This window comes from Nycticebus coucang, chromosome 16 (assembly GCF_027406575.1).
Source record: "Nycticebus coucang isolate mNycCou1 chromosome 16, mNycCou1.pri, whole genome shotgun sequence".
Lineage (NCBI taxonomy): Eukaryota > Metazoa > Chordata > Mammalia > Primates > Lorisidae > Nycticebus > Nycticebus coucang.
Window position 1 is genome coordinate 27,983,223 of NC_069795.1, and position 21,041 is coordinate 28,004,263.

At 34.0% G+C, this 21,041-nt stretch overlaps 1 protein-coding gene across 3 annotated transcripts in view; it reads right to left on the reverse strand.

The window, feature by feature from the left end:
* USP25 (ubiquitin specific peptidase 25) overlaps nt 1-21,041 on the reverse strand; it is a 143,509-nt gene that overhangs the window by 82,345 nt on the left and 40,123 nt on the right. For all 3 annotated transcript variants that reach the window (XM_053564917.1, XM_053564915.1, XM_053564916.1), the window contains 2 exons: nt 8,540-8,702; nt 5,203-5,289 (listed from right to left, as the gene is read on the reverse strand). In XM_053564917.1, the coding sequence (XP_053420892.1) occupies nt 5,203-5,289; nt 8,540-8,702 (250 nt within the window). The remainder of the gene's footprint in view (nt 1-5,202; nt 5,290-8,539; nt 8,703-21,041) is intronic.

The window sequence follows — 21,041 nt, forward strand, 5'->3', positions numbered from 1 at the left end:
TTATCAACTTTTTTTTTGCAGTTTTTGGCCAGAGCTGGGTTTAAACCCACCACCTGTGGCATATGTGGCTGGCGCCCTACTCCTTTGAGCCACAGGCGCGGCCCTATCAACTTTTTTTTATAATCCATGATTTTATCCTACTTAAGAAATCTTTGCCTAATCTAGAGACATTAAAACTTTCTCTTACTTTTCTGTCAGGAATTTTTAGAGTTCTAGTTTTCCCTTTTAGTCAATTATGAATTATTTCACTTTACATCGGTCAAGTATGGGTTGAGAATTATCTTCCTATATAAAACACCACCAGTTGAAAAGATTTTCCTTTGCCCATTGAATTGTCTCAGCAACTTTGATTAAATCAAATCACTCCATACGTGTAGGGACTATTCTGTCCATTGATCAATACAACTCTGTTTTGGCCAGTAAGATAGTCTCTTAATCATTGTAGCCTGGTAATTTATCCTTCCAACACTCTTTCTCTTTTCAAAAATTGTATTACTATTCTATATCATTTAAATTTCCAGATAAATTTTAGAATCAGTTTGTCAGTTTCTATGAAACGGCCTACTGGGATCATTACTAAGATTACACTGAATCCACAGATTAATTGGGGGCAATTGACATGTTAATAATATTGAATCTCCTGATTCATTAACATAGTATATCTCTATTTCTTTAATTTCTCTCAGCAACATTTTGTAGTTTTCAGTATACAAGTCTTCCATTTATATGTTTTGTTCACTTTCTCCCTAAGTATGTCATAATTTTATGCTTTGGTATAGAATTATTTTTAAATTTAAATTTCTAATTATGTATTGCTAACACAAGTATTTTGTGTTAGTTAACTTTGTACCACATAACCTTATTAATCTAATTTATTGGTTCTAGAATCTTTGCTGTTGTTGTTGTAGAGTACTTGGTATTTTTTACATAATCAGTCTTGTAGTTTTTCTTCCTTTCCTATCAGCATGCTGGGTTTGGAGGGGATTTTTTGTTGTTTTGGGGTTTTTTTGCCTTCTGACACTGGTTAAGAACTCCAGTTTAATGTTAATCTTACTTGCTCCTGGTTTGTGGAAAAACATATTCAGTCTTTCGCCTTTAAGTATTATATTAGTTGAAGATTTTTCTGTAAATGAACTTGGTTTTAATTTTTAGTTTCTAGAAGATTTTACCACAAATAGGTATTAGCTTTCATCAAATCCTTTTCTTTACCTCCCTGGTAAAACAACCAAATGATTGTTCTTTAGTCTGCTAAGATGATGACTCATACTTACTAATTTTTGAATGTTAAACCAATTTTGCATTCCTGGATAAGCCCTTCTTTCCCATGAAATATTATCCGTTATATCTATTACAGGATTCAATTTGCCAAAAATGTGCTACAACTTTTTGCTTCCAGATTCATGAAGAATATTGGTCTGTGGTTTTCTTGTCTTGAAATATATTTTCCTCCTTTTGTTTTCAGGCTAATGCTGGACTCACAAAATGAGTTGAAAATTTTGCCTCTTTTTCTATGACCTATGAAAATATATAGGAAACTGGTATTATTTCTTCTTCAAATGTTCAGTATAATTTGCCAGTAGAACTATTTAGCTGCTGAATTTTTTGGTGGTTGGGTCTCCATTTCTTCACATAATCTAGAGCTACCTCAGATTATCTACATCTTCATGAGTGAGGTTTGATAGTTTGTGACCGCCAAGATACTTGCCTATTGTTTGCAATATTCCACAATTATCTTTTAATATGTAAGTAATGCCCCCCTCCTTTTTCTCTATATTTTTTATTTATGTTTTCCTTCCCTTCTTTTTTTTTTTTTCTTAATCTATCTAGAGTTGATCAATTTTATCAGTCTTCTCCAGGAGCAGATTTTGGTTCCATTAATTTTCTCTATTCTTTTTCTGATAACTAGTTCATGGATTTCTACTCTTATCTTTTATCATTCCTTTTCTTCTGCTTTGGGATTTAGGTGTTTTATTTTTTTCTCCACATTTCTTGATATGTAAGTTGCTGTCATTATATCGAAACCATCTTTCTTTTTTAATAAGGTCTTTGGGTCATATCCATACAGTAACTGTTTTAAAAATGCACATGAACTTTATGACCATCCTATATTTTCCACTAATCACTGTTTTAGCTGAATCTCTTGGATTTTAATATGTCATGTTTAATTTTCATTTAGTTCAGAATATTCTCAAATTTACCTTTTGATATATATATATACTTTTTGTCCCTTGATATACTTAGAGATGAATTATTCAGTTTCTGACTCTGGAGATTATCTAGATATCTTCCTGTCGTTGATTTCTAAATTCCACTGTAGCCTAAAAACGTTTGTTTTGATTCCTTCAAAATGTACAGAGACTTATAAATTAAGTGCCTGTTACTTCATCATGACTAAAGGAAGAAATACCAAAATGACTCTTTTATTTGTAAAATTCCTAATTCCTTTGGATATTTGCTCCTGGAATAGAGTATGGTATTCAAATACTCCTATTTCCTTCTAAGATTCTCATTTCTGAGCAGTGAAAAGTAGAAAAAATGTTATTTATTTGGAAATATTTGCCCTACATCAAGACGTTAAATAATATAACCTTATAATTAATAACACTTTAGCTATTTATTAGGCAATTTCCACTATTCTAATACATTTATATAGACATATACACATTTGTATACACATATACAACTTTGTTTTCTCAAATACGTTTTGCCATCATTTTGTAATATTTTCAGTCAAAAGAATATCCAGATCAGGGAAGAAGGGATGATTACATTGAAAATGTATCATTAAATTTCTAGAACCCTCTAAATACTCCTAGGCATTAAAATCACAAAAATTTCAAATAACATAAGGCATATAAAATTGGTTTCCATTTGTAGAAGCAATAACCAAGCCTACCTAAAATACAAATTGATTTCAAGGAATCCATTTATTTCTCTCATTCAATATGTACATAATGCTATGTATTTGTGGCAAGTTTTAATTGCTAACAAAAAAGTCCTCCTAAGCACAGTATGCAAATGGCCATCTCTTATAATTTGATCAAAATTATCTCAAAATTCTGTATTTTACCACATTATTTTGCAAACTCAATGCAGCAATAAACATCTCATGAGTTGAACATAAATTTATTATTAAATAATGAGTGATAAAAGCTAGACAACTTCTTTAGAACCTGTATATTGGGCAGTGCCTGTGGCTCAGTGAGTAGGGCGCCAGCCCCATATACCAAGGGTGGCGGGTTCAAACCCGGCCCCGGCCAAACTGAAACAAAAAATAGCCGGGCATTGTAGTCCCAGCTACTTGGGGGTCTGAGGCAAGAGAATCACCTAAGCCCAAGAGCTGGAGGGTGCTGTGAGCTGTGATGCCATGGCACTCTACCAAGAGCAGCAGAGTGAGACTCTGTCTCTAAAAAAAAAAATAAATAAATAGAAACTTGTATGTTTTATCACCTCAAGTGAAGGCAGCTTCCCTCAGTGGCTGACAGCTACCTTTAAATCCCACAATTGCTTCAAAGATATCAAGTTGTGGTGTGCACTGCTAACATGCTGAAAAATAACCACCTCATTTTTGGAATAATCTTATATAAAACTGCACAGTATTCTTCAAAATAAAATTTTTTTTGTTTTTTCTAGAATGGAAGTGACAGATTCTTTTAATTCCCTACAAGATACCTAGAAATGCCATCTCTTCCACTGCAATAAACAAATGCTGAATACTGGAATTGTGGGACACATTTCTCTTGTACTCATTGAACATTCTTCTGACTTTGCAACTAGCTCCAGTATACAATCATGAATATAACTTTTTAAAATAAGAATACTTATTTTAAAGTAATAAGTAATAACTTATTAGTAATAATAACTATTACCAATAACTAATTTGGTCTTATTCAACACTATAAAGAATAATAAGAAATTAAAGTTCTGTAAAACACTAAAATCCAGGAACGTGTATGTCATAACACATATACATACATATATATGTAGTATAAAACTGGAAATAATTCTAATAATGGCATGCAAATTATACACATACTTCAACCAAGACATGAGAAGGAACAATTGTTGATGTTAATAACTTGCAATAAAAGGAAGCAATAGTTCAAAAAGTTCCATGTAAAAATTATAGTGCTTGAAGGCGTGCTGCTTAGTTTCTCTGGAGGTATGAAAGGTTGTCAGATGCTCCTGGTTCCCTTTTGAAATGGGTTGTTTATCAGCCTGACATTGTACAGTCCAGAGATTATAACCTGAAAAGTTGGTTATAAATCAAGTTATGCTCCCACTATCATGCATTATAAATGTTCATGTGTTTGCAGAAAAAGTGGTTTTAAAAATTCAACACTAAAAGGGAAACATAATTTAATAATTCATCACTACAACAACGTTACGCACTTTACTGAAACCTAAAACTTTAATTCCTTTGTCTCTGCAACCAGTCCACGTTAGGACTACAGATTCTAAAGCCCTACACTCAACCATAACGTCTCCATAATTAATTTGCTTCCATTAGGTGTAAATTTCTGCATGCAAGTCAGTCTTATTTTTTTAAGTCTGATTTTTTAAAAAACAATTTCTCGTTTAACTAACAACAGTTCATACCCAGCACTTACTGTGCACCAAGCACTTTTAAGCCCTTCACATGTTTTACCTCATTTAATACAGCCAACTCTATGAAATAATTACTGTCATTGCTTACATGTCACAGGAAAGGAAACTGAACTTGCTCTAAGTCCACAACTAGAAGCTGGCGATCTGGCCCTTATGTCTGCGTTCTCTGCCACTTTAGGTTGCTTGACAACATTAACTTTCAAAATAGAAGGTATGGATTTGTACCACAAAAACAGTGGGAAAGGAACTCCACTAGATGATAAGTTGAATAGAAATTTTGAGTTCTCCATATTTTTTAGGAGTTGAGGAAAAACCTCAACTTGTACATTGTAGCCTATGAAGTTTACTGAAATTTGATAGTCCAAAAAGAAAATTACTAAAGTAATACAAAAACTGGCATATAACTGTGACATTTAGGTAAAGAAAAATTCACATTTGCAATATACTGATAAAGGATAGGAATTGAAATCAAAAATTTGATATTCACATTCTGACAGTTCCAGGTTTGGTAAGGCAAATAAATGCCCCCCAAACGATCACAGATTAAGAGGGGAAAAAGCACATACAATCTTCTTAAAAATTTTATAATTTTACCTTTTGGTTTCGGGGTAAATCTTGAGCATTTGATGGAGGCTTGTAATTCAGAACTAATCTTCTAAATTCCAAAAGATTGAACAATGACTGAAAAAGAACAACAATTTAAGATAATCTAAAGGAACATTCTATCAGCAGATAACAAAAATGACTGGTTCCAGAGACTTATCTTTAATAACTATACTACTTATACACAGAATTGTTGCAACTAGGACAAGAAAGAATATTTTCTGAGAAAAAGTCTAATTTCCTGTTTTGACATACTATTCTAGATACTTAACAATATTTCCTCTATTGCAAAGCACACAACTGTACACAGACAACATATTATTAAAAATTCTCCCTTTATATTACCATGAGCTTAACATTCTCAGTACAGTCTTCCTTCCTCCATCCTTCCTCACGTTATGTTACCCTTTCTCTCAAAATACGGATCTCAACTCCTACAAGAGTGAGTAGCCACCAAAGCTATACACAGTGTAGCCTACTCAAGCTACCTCTTTGAAGTTAGAGGTTTATATTCCCAATAAACTTTTTAAACTTGTAAATACATTCATAATGAAAAGAATTCTCAGTTTTTCACATGAGTCCTGCTAACTAAGTAAATCCCACCCCTGCTAAAACTCTGTGATTTAAACTTTGCAGTCATTTATGTCTCAGTTTGAGCAAGTTCCAATGCACTCTGGCAAACAATAAAAACCTCTATCACTACAGCAGATTTTCTGCCAACTTTTCTTTCATAAGTGAAAAGTTCCGTTTATGATGTAAACTGTTACGTCTCGGTTTACAACACAATTAAAGCAGTAATGACAGAAAATAAAAAAAAGATTCTAATTACTAAATATAAAAATAAAAAGCTGCTAAAATGGTTTAACAGACTTTAAAGTTATAATAAAAAATAAAACTTCAAGTGATCTCTAGACAAATTTGTCTGCATACTCACAATTTGCTAAAGTCTGAAGCTTAATGCTTTTCCTTATCCTCAAAAGTTAATACCTCGTTAGGCCATTATAACACCAAATTTTAAGCTTAGATATTACTGCTCCTAGGTTTTAGATTTCTCAGCAAGAAAAAATAATCTGCCTATGTTAGAGGAGTGAAGCAGTCCCTACACTTACGTAAAATACTAAAACTAGTGAGAAAGGCCAAGCAAATTTTCTCTAGCTCATTTTCTCTCTACCAAAAACCATTAAAAATCTAAAAGGCAAAGCGAACTGACTTAGGGTAGAAACAGAACATATAAACTGCGTTAAGTTTGAACTAATATTAATTTATCACTTCAAATAGGCCTTTCTTATAAATATAAGAAGGAAAAATAAAGAATAGCTATTCTAAGTAACAAATATAGATTATATAAGTATTTTCTTTCTTCTTATACTTTTCTGAGAGAAGTTTCTAATCAAGGAGCCTAATTTATTGGCCATAATAGTGTTAGGACAGCATCGATTTTACCAAATACAGTCATTAAAACATTCGTGAACCTTAAGATTACAGCCTTAAAATTGTTCTTCGTATTTCAAAATATCTAAGTTATAAAACATATAAGACCTTAATAATAAATACTGCAAGTAAAGTGACATAGCCTATTATAAAATCTAATAGACTCCACTACATCAAATATAATTTTAGATATTGTTCTGGTATCTAAGTGAATAAATAATGCATAATCAAGAGTATGAATAAAGATACTACGACAAATTTATGTTAATCCAAATATTTTTACCATTTCAATATCCTGGGAAAACCAATAATACAGCATATTAAAGAGCAAGACGAATCCAGAAAAATCAAAGGAAATCAAATTCTATGGTATGTGCCAGAAGCAAAAAGGGGGAGAGGGGAGGAGAAACTATAATAGTAAAGTAGATAAAAAGTTAAAATTTAGAAAACAATTATCTAATTTATAGGAAATAAAGCAAATAACCAGTTAGTTGCCATAATACCATATGAAAATTTAAACTGTCATATCCACAGGTTTGGAAAGTTACAAAACACGGAGATATTCTGAATATAAAAAAATAGCACACATGTCCAATGATATAAGAGTACTCCTCAGGAATATTAAATAATAAACTATAATTCAACAAAATAAATACACAATATTTATTCTTTGAAAGAGCAATAAAAATTGACAAGCATATTATTATTCATAGATTGTTTTATTGAAAGTTTTTAAATCTGATGAATAAGATTATTAACATAGTTTGGGTATCTGTCCTTTTCAAATCTCGTGTTGAAATTTCATGCCCAATGTTGGAGGTAGGAACTGTTAGGAGATGACTAGGTCATGGGTGGACCCGCAGGAATGGCCTGGTGCCCTTCCCTACAGTAATGAGTGAATTCTTGCTTATTAGTTAGAGCAAGAGCTGGTTACTGAAGAATGTAGCATCTCCGCCTTTCTTTTGCCATGTGACATGCCTGTTTCCCCTTTGCCTTCCACCATGAGAAAAATATTCTTGAGGCCCTTACCAAAAGCAGATGCTGGCACCACACTTTTTATACAGACTGCAGAACTGTGAACCAAATAAACCTCTTTTCTTTATAAATTACCCAGCCTCAAATATTTTCTAAATAGCAACACAAAGCAAACATAATTATCAATGTCATCTAAGCATGGTAAAGAAATATGACAATAGTCATAACAGAAGAAAATTTAAAAAGAAAAAACCAAGCTAAATATGATATTAAAATGAAAATTATTCCAACTTGAGAAAAGAATGGATATCTACATATACACGTATCTCTTATTTTAAAATAAGCAGCTCAAGAAACATTTAATTAAGAGCTTTCTTAATAAAAAAAAGAAAATATGCTATTCTGGATTTATTAGTATTTATTCTTCACCTCATTCTCATATATGCAGAGAATTATTTGTGAATTTATACCAACCTCAAATAAAATGCCTCTCCATATTAAAACTATTATGTAAATGACCATGATTCTATGAATAACATTTTCTAGTATACACAAATACATCTGATCTGACCTACAAAAAGCCAGTTCTGGTTTTATATCTTGGTTACAAATGATTCCCTAAATTTATAGGAAAACATATACAAAAAAAATATTTTCTTTCTAATGCAACAATTCCTAACAGCAGAAAGGGAGAAAAAATTCATTCCAAATGAGTGAAAGACATAGGTAGTGTTCTACTATTAAAACTCCACATAGGAAATGGGAAGTGGAAAAGGGTGGGGGCTTATTGCAATCCCCAAAGGAATTTATTAGACAGAAGGACATATAAAAAACTTGCCTGTACAATTTAAAAGAAACACAATCCAACCCATTTTCCACTGCTATCATGTCCACAAAATAAGATCTGAATAAAGATCCTTACCTGAATAACAGCACTAAACCAGCAGGTATTGCCGACATTCTTTAGCCCAACAGGAGCTTTGTCTTGCCTTTTTCTATCATAAGGGTTTCGAGAATCCCTCCAAACTTCTGTAGGTGCCCTCTTCAAACATGCTTTATTTTCTGCTATGCTGGCTTCAAGAACTCTTAAACAATAAGAAAAAAATGAAAAAAAAGAAAAATACGTATTATATAATGCCATTCCTCAGGCAATAGCATATCATGCAATCTAAGCATTTTGATTACATAAGCTCTAGATAATGTATTTGGGAAAGTAATAATTCATGCTAACTTTAATGAAATGAACATGAGTTACAACAATGGCCTTGTCAACAGATAAAGAACAGTCTTGTTTCCTAAGAAAAAAGAAATGTCAAACACAAAAAGATAGTGTTATATATAAAAGTATGTTATATTATGTTTCAACAAATTAGAGGTTCAATATTATAAGTATAGCACCCAGAAAAGTTTTTTGGGAAATAAATGTATTAAAGTACATATTTACAATATAACATAATTACTATTTTTGTAACAATTACTTTGAATCATGAAAACACTCGAAATTGAACAAATCACACTTTTAAACTCTGAACATTGATTTCCTGGTCTATAAAAACAAGGAAATGAGGTAAATTCTACAGTTCCTTTCAGTTCTAGAGATCTATGACCCTATGACTGTCAAACAAAAAATAATATTTATATGTTCAACTTCTTCACACAAGTTTGCCTTGGGAAAAAACTAATGAAATTATCTAAATATCAAAATAACTGAAGATTATTAAATTTGACTACATAATACCTTAAATATATCTAAACATGGCAAGAATAATGCTGCTTTGCATAATGATACTTTTCTTGCTCCTAAGCTTGCAACAATGTACCTATAATCACTACAAGAAAATCCTCCTTCCCACAGAAGAACTAACCAAGCATTCTGCCTGCTCAAGAAATCTGCTACTAATTATTCTAAATATACATAAATAATATTCAAGTATCTGAACCCATTTAGTGTTCATTATGATACCCTCAGCAAAAATGCATTTTTCCAACTTTTTTGGCTTCCTGAGAAAATCTCATTCATACATCATCTTTATCCTAAAAAAACTTATCCTATTAGATTAATGTCAAAATAATATTCTTTTATCCCTAAAAGTAGTGTTTACAACATGATTATTAGGTATATGTAGCAGAAGTCCAAAATGTCATTACTTAAAATATCCTAAGGAAATATACATGAAAGTCTTTGGGAATCAAAAACCCACATACTTTTAAAAAGTGGGTAACAACATCATATGTTAAAATGTAAAGATCAAAGTAAACTCACGCATTTAAAAATACTTTATACCTCTGCTACTTTTAAGGATGAGGCAACATTACCAGCAGTACTCTTTGCCAAAAATCAACTCCTACATGAAACTCTCGACCCTAGGTTTTCTTCAATAAAAGACACCAAATTCTTTGGAAGGCATTTAGTTTGATGAAGCAGGGCAGAAGAAAATCTAAAACATTCCACTGTGACCAGAAAGCAAGTTTTCAAGACACAGAGAGAGATAAAAAAAGAAAAGGCCTTGAGAGATCTCCTGGGGGGTTAAGACGTTCAGCATTCATACTATATTTATAATAATACTATACTATATTATACATACTATAATACAACAATAATAACCATGTGGAACAAATTGAATTTGTACAAGGAGACTATGGTCACAAGAGAAAAGTGAATGCATACTATACAAAAGATAACTGTACATAGAGGTACATTTAACTTTTTATTGACTTTTGGTATTTCCATTTGGAAATTTTGTTACCTTAGTAATACATACGTATATTTAGAAATACAAAGTAATTGTATTTGATCTAGGTAATCAGAGATAAACTAAAATATACAGTAAGTTCTGGGAAAGGCAGAAATAATACCACAAACAATTAGGACCAGTGATCCAACGTAAGAGACTGAAGTAGTCAGAAACTGACTAGCACCAGTGAATATATATAGTAATCTCTATAAAGAAGGATTCTAGACCATATTCTAAAAGTATAAAGTAGTCAAAAGTCTAAAAGGACTATGCTCAATCCTGACTCTTCTAGTAGACTGAATTTCTGCTACTACATTTGGACTATCAATTATAATAAAATACTAACAATACACAAAGCATCCTTTGAAATAATGTCAACAGACCAGATTACGCATATTTATAAGAAGCAGACTCTGGGCCACATACACATTATTATGGAAAACTTGAGAACATCTCATTTGTTCAAAATGCACCAAATCTGAAAAGCTTAAAACCACATATAAATCTCATGGAGTGATAACAAAATGGGACTTGGTCTCAAGATCAGATTGAGCAAAACTAGGTCTCATGTTCTCTATAAGGGTCAATAACTCAACCTAAATCTAAAACCTAGACTCCCTTGAGATAATATTTTTCTTGTTCCAGATTTGGTTAAGACTACTATAAACCCCTAGAAGTTTTTTTGGGGAGAGGGAGTATCTAGTGCTTTAAATTTGGTCAGTTCCCTCATCCAACCCTTAGGCCCCTCTCCCCACCAAGAAACATACATACACTGATTTGTATGTTTACATACAAAATGTGTGATATAAACATATTAATGCATTGAGATAATGTAAGCTTTTTAGTTCCCTTGTCTACTCTCTCCCCTCACAGGACCTGGGAGAGAATACTCAGCCTCAAATGTAGTCCCTAGGAGCAAACAGCACTGGCCTCAAATACAGTTCCTAGGAGCAAGCATTTATCACACTACTCCTCAAAGTCAGAGAAGGAAGTCAGAGATGTGAACTAAGACACCACCTTCCCAGCATTTTGCTATACCTTTCTTTACAGAGGCTGAATTAGGCACAGGCTATAATGTTTGCTTTGGGCTCAAGAAAGACATAATTGCTCATTGCTCCTCAAAGTTACCTGAAATTTAAAAATAAAATCATACTCATTTCCTAAACAGTTATACTTGATATCTATATGGCTCATCTCAGTAATATGGTTGATATCATTCATTGTAACAGAAGTATGGGTTTGAAAAAAATAAGTTCAATGTAATATTCCTTAACCATACCATATAGTACAATTGTGGTGCTAAAAAAAAAGAGGTAAATGAAAAAGGAATTCTACAATTTTGTGATCTTTTGACTTAAAGTTTTTAATACATTCATTTTGGGGCATCACTAAAGCCTTATAATGTGCCTCAGTAGGTTTACCAGCACCTCCTATTGGTTCCTGAAGAACTTTATAAGCACACTAACTACTGCACCAAAGATACTAACCAACCAATGGCTCCCAGAAGCATCTAGAGCAGTGGTTCTCAACTTTCCTAATGCTGTGACCCTTTAATACAGTTCCTGTGGGCTGAGACCCACAGGTTGAGAATTGCTGATCTAGAGGGGAGAAATATGCATAAGTTTCACCTCTAGGCCATACATGATCAATGGTATAGGCTAAACAAGTTTCTGAAGTAAATGTAAGCTATCACATGCTACCTACCACTTACTGGGTTTTGTCTGCTTTTTACTGTAGGGAAAAGCCAGACCTCTATTCCAAATACTACTTTATTTCCAAGCCTTGCCCCTTTCTATAATGCAGCCCTGGTGTTATAAATCCAAACTTTTTACAAAGCAAAGCCCTATATATACACTGACTGGTTCCCTCCCTGGCCTTACTGTTGATACTATCCAAGCTTTGAGGTACTAGGTATGCAATAGCTAAATTCCAGGTATTAAATCTGCCAGTAGAGAGAGAAAAAATAAACACTGCAAATCTCAGAGAGCTCAGAAATAGCCTTTAAGAAAACGCAATATGCTGAGAGGCAAACTCATAAGCCCCAAATCAAAACCAGCTCCCACCACACATCACCTGCTTTTTTATCTTCTCAACACTGGTCATGACCTTGACATTCAGCAATATAAAAAAGATGACAAAATGTTCTGTCTCTTTACCTTCCACATATGATACTAAACGTTTAAAACACTTAGATTAGGTAAATATTTATCTTCACATTAAATTTTATTGTGTAGATTTTATGTGTGCATCAGGAAGTGTAAATGTCTTTTGTTTCATATTGACATTTAAATTGATATATCAATAATGTAAAAAAAATACCCCAATGTAGCTGATCCTTTAAGCTCCTCTTCTGGAAGCATTATAGTCAATGGAAAACATGCATATCATTTAAGCTGTACAGTTCAACCAAAAAGAAAAAAGGAATAATAATTTAAAAAAAAAAAAACTATTGGTATTTTAACTGGGATCACACTAAACCTACAAGATAGTTTAAGAAGAACTGATTAGTTTTACAATGTTCTAAACAGCATATATTTCAAAATATTTATTCTTTAATGCATTTCAATGATATTTAATAACTTCTTTCTTGGAAGTTCTTCCTTCTTGGGAGAAACTATGTTTAATATTATTTATTCCAGAACTTTAATAGTCTTTGTCAAAAATCAGTTCTATGAGTGTGAATTTATTCCTGGGCTCTCTCTTAAGTTCCATTACTCCACATGTCTGTTTTTTTTGTTTGTTTGGTTTTTTGTTTTTATACCAATTCCATGCATTTTTACTATGACAGCCTTGTGGTATATTATCAAATCAGGTTGTATATTTAGTGGTTCTCAACCTTCCTAATGCTACGACCCTTTATAGAGTTCCCCATGTTGTGGTGACCCCCAACCATACGATTATTTTTGTTGCCACTTCACAACTGTAATTTTGCTACTGTTATCGTATTGTAAATATCTGATATGCAAGATGTATTGCCAAATTCTAATGGGTATTCCTTTATATGTGACTCAATGTTTTTCTGTCAGAACTTGCAGAATTCTGTCTTTGACTTTTGCAGTTTGATTATAGAGTACATCAGAGAGAAGTTGGGGGTTGACTCTCATAAGGAAGTCTTGAGTTTCCTGGATCTGGATGTCCAAATGACTTCCAAATTTGGGATGTTTTCAGCTAAGCAGGTTTGCTTTGCCTTTCATCATTTCCTTTTTTTCTGGCACTCCTATAATGTATCATCTGTTTCCCTGCATGATATGGTGCCTCACAAGTTATTTGGGTCCCAGTGGTTCCTCTGGGACTATGCTCCGAATAGCCAAGGTATGTGGTGGGGCAGGCACTCATGTGAATTTAGCAGAATGAAGGTGGTGTCTCAGGTATGCAGGGTTTTGGTGGCTACTAGCTCCCAAGGCAAGATGCACTCCAGATGTGGGTTCAGGTTCAAGATAGTTCCATGTCATAACCTCTTAGGCTGTGGGAGTGGGGAGTGTTTGTTTAATAGTATCCCATAAATCCAAAAGGCATTCTTCGTTATTTTATATATATATATACACACACACACATATATATATATATTTTTTTTTTTTTTTTGCTTCCTCTGACCAGGTTATTTCAAAAGATCTGTCTTAAAATTCTTTGTCCTGCTTGTATTTCTTATTTACTGAATTCTCCAGCATTAAGATTTCTGTTTGGTTCTTTTTTTTATCTATTTCTTTGTTGAATTTTTCATTTACACCACAAACTGTTTTCCTAATTTTATTAAATTACTTGTCTATATTCTCTTATATCTTGCTGAATTTCCTTAGGATCATTATTTAAATTATTTTTTTTAGGCATTTCCTAAATCTCCCTTTTTTTGAGATCATTACAGGAGATTTACTGTGTTCCTCTGGGGGTGTATCATGTTTCCTTCTTTTTTCACATTTCTTCTGTCTCTATGTCAGCATCTGCACAATGGCTTTTCCTAATTTTACAGAGTAACTCTCAAAGGAAAAGGCTCTTTTCCACAGATAGATCATAAGGTACCAGCTGGAAATGGTACATTGGTCTTGGTTCGGGGTAGATCAGTAGTGTGATTTCCATAGATGTTCTTCCTAGAGGGGGTGCCTCAGGGATGCAGGAGTTTGGTGGCTACTGGCCCTCAGGGCAAGATGCACTCCAAATGTAGATTCGGGTTCAAGGTAGCACCCTGATATAACCTCTTAGGTTGTGGGGGTGGGGACTGCCAAGGAGGTCCCTGCTCTCAGGTAAATGCAGCTGTGCATACTCCTGGCAACTGCCCTCACTAGTCTCAAGGCCTGTGAGGACTAAGGAACCCTCCTGTAGCAATGACTGCTAGCATTTCTGCTGGTGGTGGGGATTACCGACGGTCTCCAGCTGACCTTTTCCCTGTAAGAGCCCCCCTGGCTCAAATATAATCCCAGCAGAAAATACACTGTGGCGATGGCAGGATGCCTTGCTCCCCCCAAATCCATGGAGCTATTCTGGGTTTCCATGCCCACACGAGTTTCAACCTGTTCTTTCATACTCTGCCGTGCACTTTCTCAGTCACTCAGACAAAATACAGTTGCTTAATCACTATTTTATTTCCTTTTCAAAAGGAACTAAAGACAGAGGCAACCCTAGCTGGCCATCTTAATGATAGCACCACCTGTCGGGTATTTTAAATTTTAGCCATTGTGATGAACATATAGTGGTGTCTGTCCTCTAATGACACAATCAGAATTACCATATTTTGTCCTATCTAACATACTTCTGTGTATAATGCACACTGTATAGAGCCCAAACTTTCAGTTAAAAATTCTTTTCCTTTGAATTTTTTAATTCAAATTTTTATTTATATTTATAAAGGAATTTATAATTGAATTTTATTTTTTAATATACTATGATACAAGAAATTTTATGAAAAAAATAATTGCAGAACACAAGAACAGATACAAGGTCTAGGAAATTTTATGTACCAGTAACAAATTTATGGTATCTAACCATCATAGAAAGCCAAAAGGTCTTTGTCACTGTCAATATCAAAGTATTGTCTTATTCAATTTCTACATTATCAATATTTTCTGGAGAGTTACTTTCCTCATCCCAAGAAATTTCCTCATCCTCAGTTCCATCTTTAGCTTTGCTGATGTTGCACTTTTTATACAATTTCATAATCACTCCTCTCATGACACCATTCCACAAACTTAGGATCCAATTTCAAACCTGGGCAAGGCCAGGGATGGTTTCTTGACTCTGTCTGTAGGTGTTACATCATTACCAGCTGATTGCATCCACGTCAGTCAGCCCCACATCAGTTCCCTTTCTTCTGGCCTTAAAAGGCTTGATAACTGACACATCCAGAGGTTGTAGTTGGCCAGTTTGCCTACCAGGTATCACAGCAAGTTGGGTTTTTCAGTCCACTGGGATCGCTTTTGCACTTTGTGGTAACATGGGTTTTGAAGTGATCAAAAACAAGCAAAACTGTTTGTTCTGTTTTGTTTTTAATAATCCTCCAGGCCTTCATGACTAGGCTTTGTTAAATCAGATTTTCATGCCTTCTGAATTCATCCATCCTTATACATGGACATAGATGATGATTCTACTTGGACTCTTTTCTTTCAGAAATATTGTTCTTTTAAATGAGCATAGGTAGCAGCTTTGTCCCATCTGCACAACAGGCTGGAACAACAGTGAAATGTGTTTTCTCATGTCCCCTGGTTTTAACAGCATGGTCTTTGTTCCCTTTATATCCACAGTGCTGTTGGATGGTGCATCAAATCTCAATGGGACCTCATCCGTACTGGCGATTTGGGGCAGCTCAAAGTTCAAGGTCTTTCGAAAATTGGTAACGTGAGGATGAAATTCCAATACTTAATTCTCAGAGGCTGCTGCGGACAAGTTTTGTTCATGTCCTTACACTCAAAATTTCTCTCTTCATAAAGACTAAAGCATAAAGCACATTTAGGTGTCCTTTTACCCGCTTCTTGTATCATCCTGATAGGTAGATGTCCCATTCTGACACTGCTCCAGAATCCAGGTCTTCACCTCCTGCTCCACCTCTGCCCACTGTGGAGGTTCCCCTCACGCTGCCTGCTTTTGTCATGGCATCTGAAGAAGCTTTTCTTCCTGTTGACTCCGCATCTGATGACACTTCCTGTGGGAGGGCTGTAAAGTGTCTCCTGGCAGCTCTGTTGCCAAGCTCTTTAGCATATTTAATAACTGTTAGCATAAAGCTTGCAGTGTACGAAGCCCTGTTTTGACATTTTCCGAGGGATTCTCCAATAATTTTGTAAAAATATCAGCTAAATTGCAATCTCCTGCCTAAAGTGTCTAAAGAGAAATATGTTGCTCTTTGTTGGCCAAAAACACTTTTGTTGTTAGTTTGTTGTAAATTCAACAAGCTTGCCATTTCCAGGGCATTATTTTGCATACAGATAATTGTTACTGCTTTCCAGAGGTACACATTTAGCAATAAGCATAAATAAAAGAATTAAAAATGTGTATACAGGGCGGCGCCCCATATACCGAGGGTGGCGGGTTCAAACCTGGCCCCCGCCAAACAGCAACAACAACAACAAAAATAGCCAGGTGTTGTGGCCAGTGCCTGTAGTCCCAGCTACTTGGGAGGCGGAGGCAAGAGAATCGCATAAGGACTTGGAGGTTGCTATGGGGTGCTACAGCACTCTAGCACTCTAGCACTCTACCCAGGGCGATCAAGTGAGACTCTGTCTTTACCAAAAAAAAAAGTGCATACAGATATGAAATTAGTATTACCCATGTACATGTATAATGCGCATCCTTTTCTCTGAAAAATTAGGGCAAAGGAGTGCACATTATACACAGTAAAACACAGTAAGTTCTGATCAAGGCTGCATCACTCAGACCACCACGACTGCCATGTTCCGTCATGGTTCCAAACGTGGAAACATGTCCGTGATCATATGCTGAGTGCCCATTAAGAAACTCTGTTTCTCATACACATTCTACCACTGCATGTCAGACATGTGACTCCTGCCAAAAGCTGACCTGTGTGTCTTGGGATCAGGGCGTACACACTGCAAAGGGTGTGGCTGACAGAATGACTATAGCAAACCTGTAACCCCTTTTCTTGGAGCCATCAGTGGTGCTTCTCCATTGCTGACACTTTTCCGACTTACATTGTTCCCGTTTATCAGTCAACTGCAGCCGCTCCTTTGTGATCTGAGAAATTTATCTGTGTAATATTTTCAACTGTTATTCTGTAATATCTGTAATATCTGTTATAGCTGTAATATCTGTAATATCTGTTATATCTGTAATCTGACATAATTTTTTATCATAAAAACCACTCAGAAATGAGTTGATAGTTATTTATGGACCTTCCATGCTCCCTGTCATCAATAGGTATCTGGGACTATTGAACAGTGGAATCCTTCTCCAGAGTCAATCTTAAAAGATTTCTAACTCTGCCTGTCTGATCTCTTCCTGTTCCACACACCTTCTAAAAGCAAGCCCCCTCATAGTTACTTCCTGAGTAATGGTCAGGATGAAAAAAAGCAGGGCTTAGATATGAAATTAGTATTACCCATGTACATGTATGATGCACATCTTTTTGTCTGAAACATTAGGGCAAAGGAGTATACATTATCCAAATAACAATCGGGTTATTATTGTTATTATTTTATTATTATAATTATTATAATTTTCAAAACAGGGTTCAGCTGTTTTGAAAATTCAGAATGCCACCCTGCCTATTCCAGAGATGATACTTCTGACTTTCCCCAGTGGCAGCACCATGCTGTCCTGACTGGTAAAACCCTCCAAGGCAGCTTCCAGACAAACTTAATTCCAGTGCACATACTTAGATTTTCTTGCTGGACTGTATGATCTCAGCACATAAAGCTAATAATCAGTTGATTGAGTAGACTAGTCACCCAATTCCTCCTCAATGGACCATCGTGGTCAAAATGAGACACAATGGTCCCCAAAAATATCAAAAAAAGTGAATTTGTTCCTGTTGTACCTGACCCTTCTGGATAAAAGTCAACTCCAAGGAGGACGGGGGAAAATGTTCTAACCACTGGAATGCAGCACCCTGATTCTGTAACAGTGGAGGCAGTAAAGATTGAGTACATTTTCTCAGAAATGCTTGGAAAAATGTTTCAGATTACAGATTTTTTTCAGGTTTTGGATAAGTTACATCATACCAGTTGAGCACCTCTAATCCAAATATCTGAAATCAAAGTGCTCTAATGAGCAATTCTTTTGAGTATCACATCAGCATTAAAAAAGTTTCAGATTTTTGAGCATTTCAGATTTCAGGATTAGGAATACTCAACCTATAATCATCTTTGTATTCCTCTAAGGGTTATGAAAGGGAGAAATACTTCTAATTTACCTTTATTGTATACATGTTATCCTTTGATGTACCATTTAATAAGAAAAATGATCTCCTATTAAGGCTCCCCACCTTACAGTGACAATGGCCTTTGACTTCCTCAGGTTTATACACACAGGCATATTCCACCAGGTCAAAAGTTACTTTCAGTGTCTGCACGTACTTCAGTGGGTTCCTGATTTCACTCTGATTTTAGTCCTTAATCTTAGTCTTAACTGTCTTAACTAGTCTATAATACTTTTAAAAATGATTTAGAATATATACAACAAAAAATACAATCTAGTTGCTTCTACCAGAAAATATGGACCAATAACATAACCTATCATTTCTTAAAACAATTGGAGCTGTGCTCTTTATAATAATTTAGTCCTATCTTCTGCCTTCTTGAGCTACTTCAAAGTCATTTCATAAGGCAAGCCATTTTCACAATATGCAGGGTGGCCATAAAGTTCGTGTGCAACTTAAAATAGACAACTATTTTAAACTGCACTCAACCTTTATGGCCACCATGTACTATAGACATGAGCCAGACACAATGTAATGTCTTAACAAATTTCAACTATCCATACTCCACTTTTGTCCCCTAGCAATGCTAGCCAGTTGTTAGTTATAGTAAACACATCCAAACTTTACAATAGAAAGTAAATGTAATTTCAAAATGTTCTATTTAAGAAACTTACCATAAAATTCATAGATGACGAAACACATGATTTAAGATGTAAGATAGGCTTTATCTCATCTAATTATATACAATAATATAGTAGTCTAAATATGTGACTTCATATTAAAAAATGTCCCCTGAAATATAAACATAATCAAAGATTCCAAGATTTTCCTTGGCAAGATTTTCTCTACACACTTGAGTGAAGAAAAAGACATTTACTTTTAAATATGATATATAAGTTTCTTCCTTTAAAATGTATAATTTTCCCTTTTAAATTCAGAGTCCTACACTCTAATGCAGTGGTTCTCAACCTTCCTAATGCCATGGACCTTCAATACAGTCCCTGTGGGTCACGACCCACAGGTTGAGAACCACTGCTTAATAAAACTCACAGGAACAAATATGTCTCTGCCAAATGCTGAGTTTAAATTCTCACATCCTCTTTTTCTGATACAATATCCTTTACACGTGCTTATTAACTACACATTTTGCATTTATCATTCTTTACTAATGCCAAATTTTAAAATCTACACATAATAAGGAAAAATTGTATTTTCCTATGGTAAACTAATACAATTATTTACTTCTAGAGAGTATAATCTTATGGCATATTACATCATGCAAAATATCTATAACGTTATCATAATAAAAATATGTATTATGTGTTTACTATTTTAAGAGTATACTAAAATTTACAAGACCAAGAATAAAAAAGAGCATTATCTATAGAGTTTTTTTTAATCCAGTTTGGACAAAAATAAGTACTCAAGATATAACATATACACTTAATATCAAAACAGGAATAGCCTTACCTCTTAACTTTTAAATTATTTTTAATTCTTTATTATATAATTAGTTTTTTTTAAATTGGAAAACTTATAAAACTACTGATACCAACTGGGTATATAAGCATTCAAACTTCTTTATATTAGTATGCTAATATAAATTCACATAAATAAAAATATGTACTTTAAAAAATAACATTTGTGTCAATCATATTTTCCTTTTCATAACCCCTTTTTCACATAATAAATTATGCCCCTTATCATCAAATTCAACTCACATACTTTACATCTAAAATAATTCTCAAAGTAGTGTCCAGTTTTATAATTATTCAAGATAATTATGTATTCAAATCAATTTTTAAAATTAAAAAAACAAAACCTTCATGCAATTTCTCAAAGCATTCACAAAACAAAGCATTCACAAACAAGCCTAACTATACATTTTTTTATTTCATTTAAAATTCTTGGCATTAAATATTAGCGACAACTAAGAAGAGGAGCAATGGATTTTAATTAAGTCTTTACATATTAATATAAATAAAATGTCTTACAAAGAAATCTCCAAAGTAGCATTTAAAGACATTAAAAAGTATCAATAAAAAGAAAAAAATTATGTGCCTTTGCTAAACATAGTATTTTAAGACATTTCTGAGAGATTACAGTAATAATCTCAGATTATTTAAAAATATTCTATTGATATTATTGTGCCAAGGGAAATTATCCGAGAAAGCTAGTACATTCTGCATTGCAGTGAAAAAACAGTGGAGTCCTAAGACCTATCTGAGGTGTGCACCCTTGAAAAATCATTTATCCTCTTTAAAACTAAATTTCTTCTTCACTCAGGGTTACCATTGCTTCCAAATAGCTACTGAGAGGATTACAGTTGA